Below are 6,000 nucleotides of genomic sequence, written 5' to 3' on the forward strand. Positions count from 1 at the left end.
TTATTTTTGGTCTATGGAGACCAAAAGGGTCTTTGGAATTCCTGAGGCAATTTAATCCATTAAGATATACAGTCTATTCATCAGAATCAGAAAGAGCTTTATTGGCAAGTGTGCAAGCACACAGAAGTTTTTCTTGGTATTGAAGCTTTGAGTGCACACATATAAATACAACAAGAGGCATAATAATAATAGTAGTAGTAAAGAATAAAAACATGAGAAAGTATGAAGACTCATGTTACGTCAGAATATAAATATTTCAAGATTATGCACCTATTTATGGTGTTATGGATAATATTAGTGAATTTACAGGACATTGCACTATACTGGGCATATTCAATGATTCTGAGGCAATCCATCTTTACAGCACATCTTTCAGCAAAGTTGAAAGATAAAGGCTTGTGTATATCTCAAAACAGCAACAACTTTTCATTGGCAGGTAGAAGCTGACTGTCTTCATTGCAAGAGACAGACAGAAAGTAGCAGACTTTCATGCTTAAAATTTTTTTTAAATCATTTTACAGCATTTTACTTACAGAACATGCATTATACAGAATTGATCAGTCTACAAGATAAAGCAGATCCCAAAAGAATGGAAAAAAGTTACTAAGATCAATACCAAATTTGAACAAACACTCAAAAGTCTTGATTGACACACTGTCAATACATGCTATCAACGGCTCTCCAAATAAACACTTGTATTTGTATGATTAAACATTGTAACCAAAGGTACATATAAAGTTTGCCATAATTATCAAAGATTCAGATACACACAAGAGCAGCTTAACGGTCCGGGTCCCAAGCCACCACCCTGCTACCCACCTTCTACACCTGGCTTACCATTGTAAGCGGAGGAAAATAACTTAGACTCAGCTGCAACATGTAAAAGACAATGTCAGCTGAAGCAGCCCAAGTAATACTGAAAATATATACTGTATCAAAGAAATTTAGTTATTCAATATATCTGTAAATTGCTGCAACACTTGGCAAAAAATAACATCCTCACATAGCTTTCAAATGGGTCTAACATAATAATGATGCAAGTGTCACTGACGGCTTTTTATTACAGTAATTAATAAAAGCATTATTTATTACAAATGATCAAAATCGTATATTATGTGTTATAATAAGTATACATTATTTTGTGTCTGACAATTACATTTTCTTTGTTTAATGAAATGTTGTATAATGCAAGACACGACACACCCCTCAGTTAAGAGGCAGGAATCCATCTAGCTTATAAATAAATCATGCAATTAATTTCTAAGAGGAGATGTTATAACAATAAATGAAAGCATTTTGTAGACAAATTACTGTAGTAAAGTGACAAGAAATAAATAGCATGGCGCTTCAAGCTAGATATAAAAACAACTTCCACATTAAGAAACATGTTGCATTAAGGGAACATAATAAGAAAACAAAAAAAAACTATAAGCACTCACTTGCACCTGGAACCACCAGAAGGTATAATCCATCTAATGTAGCCACCACTGCCTCATTGTACAGGTTTTTCCAAGGGATCTTCAGAGTCAGTTTACCTTAAAAGCAGACATTTTCAATTCAGTGTGACTATATGAAAGATAAAAGCACTTGAATTACACGAATGTAGATCTTTGGAAATCATTAGCATTATGCTATTCCATGTGTCTCAGTTACAAGTAAGACACACATTAGTAAAGTACAATACAAACATGGTGAATATGCAGATTCCGAGCCAGACTTGTTCAAAATGACTTGCTAGACAGACTTGTTGGGAAAGTAGTTTTGTTGAAGAATGAGGGCAACACTTGAAACCCGTGGATAAAATGTAAAAAAAATGGAATTTGTTGCATTACAGATCAAGGTTTACTGGGTACCTTTTGGCTAAATATCTTTTGATCAAGCACATTTAATAAAGCAGAACAAACTGATCTTTTTTAAATGATTTTGTAAAAAGTAGAAAATATGAAAGGAATTTCACAGTGTTACTCAGACTACCATGTTGTCCTTGTTATTAACCAATTACTTTTTTACTGCTTGACATCTTGGCACACTGTCTAGCAGATGTTTTAAGTCATCTGACTGGATCATGTGATAACAAACTGATTTCAACAAGCTCCCATTTATTGGCAAAACTTCTGTGCTGTGATGTTTGCTGAATTACTGAAACAGTACAACTTTTATACAACATCACTGAAATGGATTATTCTTACAAAGTCATTTTAACTAGTCCAAGAGGCCTAAAAAGTTTCATAACAGTGTCATATTGCTTCCACACCCTGCCTAATCTTATGGTATTTTTAACCTCCAGCTCTTTTGTGATTGTTCATGAATAGAAGTATTTGTTGAAACATTGCTTAAACACAACCTCAAATCTATTGAGAAAAAACTGTGAAAACTTCAATTTACTGTTTTAAAATTCATATTACAACAAGCTTTACTGCTGCTCAGCTGTCTTTATTACATTTGGAGTGTGATCTCTCCAAACAAACATCAGGCAGTGAAAAAAAAATCACTTTTATTTGACGGTTACTGCAAAGTTCAATCAGTCAGCATAAGCTCTCTAGAGCAGCACAAAATAGGAAGTGCAATTCATCAAACTGAACACTGAAACTTTTTTCTACTTCAGTCTCCTTGGTTACAAGGTACCAACACACAAGCCAGAATATTAGAAAACTACACATTTCACACCTTTTCATGACAGTACACATGCTACAGCTCCCTGCAGTATAACTTTCCTGATAAAGTGAAAATTGGATGCTCACCAATCTGACCAGCCTTCACTTTGAAAGGGACATCAAACTCGCTCTAAAGGATAAGAATAAATTGGTCAAATGGGTTTGAAATGCAGATTTCAAGAATTCAATATTAGAAATCCCATTTTGTGCACACATACATACTAAAACTCTATTTATAACAATTTAGTTGTGGTAACATCAGCAAATCTCATTGTTTTAGCACACTCTTGATTCAGCACATGCTTTCGTGTCTACCACTAACCACGGTGTTACATACACAGACACAGACTTTCTCTTATCAAGATAAATCATTTTAGTGTGTGATACAGTGGGTACGGAAAGTATTCAGACCCCCTTACATTTTTCACTCTTTGTTATATTGCAGCCATTTGCTAAAATCATTTAAGTTGTTTTTTTTTCTCATTAATGTACACACAGCACCCCATATTGACAGAAAAACACAGAATTGTTGACATTTTTGCAGATTTATTAAAAAAGAAAAACTGAAATATAACATGGTCCTAAGTATATAAATTGCTCAGTATTTAGTAGAAGCACTCTTTTGATCTAATACAGCCATTTTTTTTACTATATTCTACATTTTGTGGCATGGCATCATGTTAATAACAATACAAATCTATATTAAAATAATAGATAAAATGCAATTAAACTTAATATTTTCCAAAACATACTTACCAAAGCATTTTCTTTCACTCTCAGATTTTCCAACACCACATTTCCTAAAACAAAATGTAAAGAAAAGATAAAAATGACTGTATTGTACATTTTATTTCATCCATGCTACATAATGTATATTGCAGATTGTACATGTATTATGTAGTTTCTTTCTCAAAGCCATCCATATAAACATCTGAAACTCTGAAAGCATCACAGATGAGAAATGCTACTATGAAATGCATAAACAATTGCATCCTGATATGACTGGCCACTTTTGACACTGACGATAATTGGATTGGCATCACAGAAAAGAAATAAATGTCCACCAGAGCAGCCTATCTGATGCTGGGATAAAGATGTCACCATATCAAACTGCATCCTGACAGAATAACAGGGCACTTTACTCCTCTCCTTCTCTCATTTTAAACAACAGCTGACCATTTTTGCAATGAAAGTGGTGACAGATCTGTATTATGGCATAAATCCAAGTGTAACAGATTATCAAAAAAGAAAATTGAAGGCAGGGACTTGGTTCTATGCATCGGCTGTTGGTTGAATTATGAGATGTGGACTTAAAACTGAGGCAGATGAATGTGCGCTTGCAGAGGCGGGGTTAAGCAGTCCTGCATACATTAGTAGAGAAAATCCTGCCATTTTCACCGTAAGATCCACTGACAAGTTATGAGATTTTGATTACAAATTATGAGGTGAAAAAAAAATGAAATATGAAACATATAAATTGATGATTTCTTCACAGTAGGATCTATGACATGCATTTCAAAAACAGATGAGGTACATTTTTGTTTTCATGCCATATGTTTCTTATGATTCTAATGAACATGGTTTCAAACTATCCTTGGAATTTATCTGAAAGAATCTAGTTGGAGTTGTTCCGGCCTTGACACATCCTGTAAAGTGACTATAACGACACAACAGATATGACTCCTTTTCAAAGGACTCCTTTCAAAGCCTATACTTATACTAACATTAACTGAGCGGACACACATATTTGCATATAAACCTGCAAACATTAAAAATTCACCACATGACCACAAAGAGAATAAAAGGGTCATGTTCCCATCAGTGTTTGTGTATGACCAATAATTTTGTAATGTAAACAGTTTATACAATGTAAACGGTTTACATACTTTAACTCTAAAATGTCATTAGTGATGATAGGAGTAATAGGGGGATATGGGTCATCAAGATAAAGTTGTAGTAATATAGTGCCCTAGGTTTTTCCAAACATATACAGTGGGGGAAAAAAGTATTTAGTCAGCCACCAATTGTGCAAGTTCTCCCACTTAAAAAGATGAGAGAGGCCTGTAATTTTCATCATAGGTATACCTCAACTATGAGAGACAAAATGAGAAAAAAAATCCAGAAAATCACATTGTAGGATTTTTAAAGAATTTATTAGCAAATTATGGTGGAAAATAAGTATTTGGTCAATAACAAAATTTAATCTCAATTTTAACTTTTCCAAGACATTTTGAATGTATGACAGAGTAAGGTCAGCACTTCCATTTTTTTAAGGAAAATTAATGACATGATTAAACTTATCATTATCTATGAAGGAAGGTATGGTCCACCCCTCACATTGAGCTTTACTTGCACAAATGCAACAAAGCAGAACAAACAGCACAGCAGTGTTTGCAATACTGACAGTCCATTCATATGCTCAGCTAATTATTGGGAACCATTTTCTGTCTTATCTATAAGACAACTGTCTCATGTAATATTTATGTAAACGGAAATGTACTGATGATGATGACTGAAATCCTTTTACACAATAAAGGCGGAAACCCTAAAAATAATGAAAGTAACGTTAAACGGTCAAAAATTATGTTTTCATCGCCTCCGAACGACTCCTTGGGGCAAGCAACTTGACAGACTACCGCCAGTCTTACAGAACAGAAACCAATCCAGCACGAGAGACATTAATGGAGACTGCAGTACATTTACATCTAACTTGCACTGCATGTCGATACAGAACGTTTTGCAGCAGACAACAATCCAGAGCAGAAAACAAGCGTTTCGTTGAACTAATGTACACGGACAGTTTTGACGAATAAACGCTTACCTCCCCATATGCCAATCTTGAGCTGCGACTTATCCAAGTTTTCCACATAATCTCCTATGAACCTGTTCAAGAGATCACTGACTAAAGTCTCGAACACCATGGTGAGTCGAGAGCGACAGCGACCTTGTCGCAGATAAGGCGCTAAAATGCCACAATACGCATTCGATAAGGTTACTTCCCTCCCTGGATGACAAGCGTATACAGCGAGATCTACTCGTTCGGTGATCCACTCACACTGTCTGGATCAGGGGTCGCTGCGATTACTGTGTTATAAGCAGGACGGCTAGTTAAACAATGAATTCACGATTAAGGTGGGGAATTAACTACAACAGAATGTCAGGAGGCCAGTTTAATGCCTCATCTATTACAGTTTTTTACAATCGTTTTTGCGCAAATAACAGAACCTTCATGTCATTTTTCAAAACTCTAGACACAAAACTCAAAACAGTCATTATTTGTAAGACTGTCCAATGTTCAAAACTTTGCATATTGCATTCATATCTCTAAAGAAGCCTTGCATTTGCA

General features: G+C 34.8%; 1 protein-coding gene across 1 annotated transcript in view; it reads right to left on the reverse strand.

The window, feature by feature from the left end:
* The window catches only part of LOC107586019 (vacuolar protein sorting-associated protein 13C-like), a 64,591-nt gene extending 58,918 nt beyond the window's left edge, over positions 1-5,673 (reverse strand). Inside the window, exons 1-4 of the mRNA XM_016273232.1 lie at positions 5,476-5,673; positions 3,411-3,454; positions 2,742-2,784; positions 1,440-1,535 (exon numbers count right to left, since the gene is read on the reverse strand). Of these exons, the coding sequence (XP_016128718.1) occupies positions 1,440-1,535; positions 2,742-2,784; positions 3,411-3,454; positions 5,476-5,575 (283 nt within the window). The 5' untranslated portion in view covers positions 5,576-5,673. The remainder of the gene's footprint in view (positions 1-1,439; positions 1,536-2,741; positions 2,785-3,410; positions 3,455-5,475) is intronic.
* Positions 5,674-6,000: the final 327 nt, after the last annotated feature.

Source organism: Sinocyclocheilus grahami, unplaced genomic scaffold, assembly GCF_001515645.1.
Source record: "Sinocyclocheilus grahami isolate Dianchi unplaced genomic scaffold, SAMN03320097.WGS_v1.1 scaffold76.1, whole genome shotgun sequence".
In the NCBI taxonomy this organism is placed as follows: domain Eukaryota; kingdom Metazoa; phylum Chordata; class Actinopteri; order Cypriniformes; family Cyprinidae; genus Sinocyclocheilus; species Sinocyclocheilus grahami.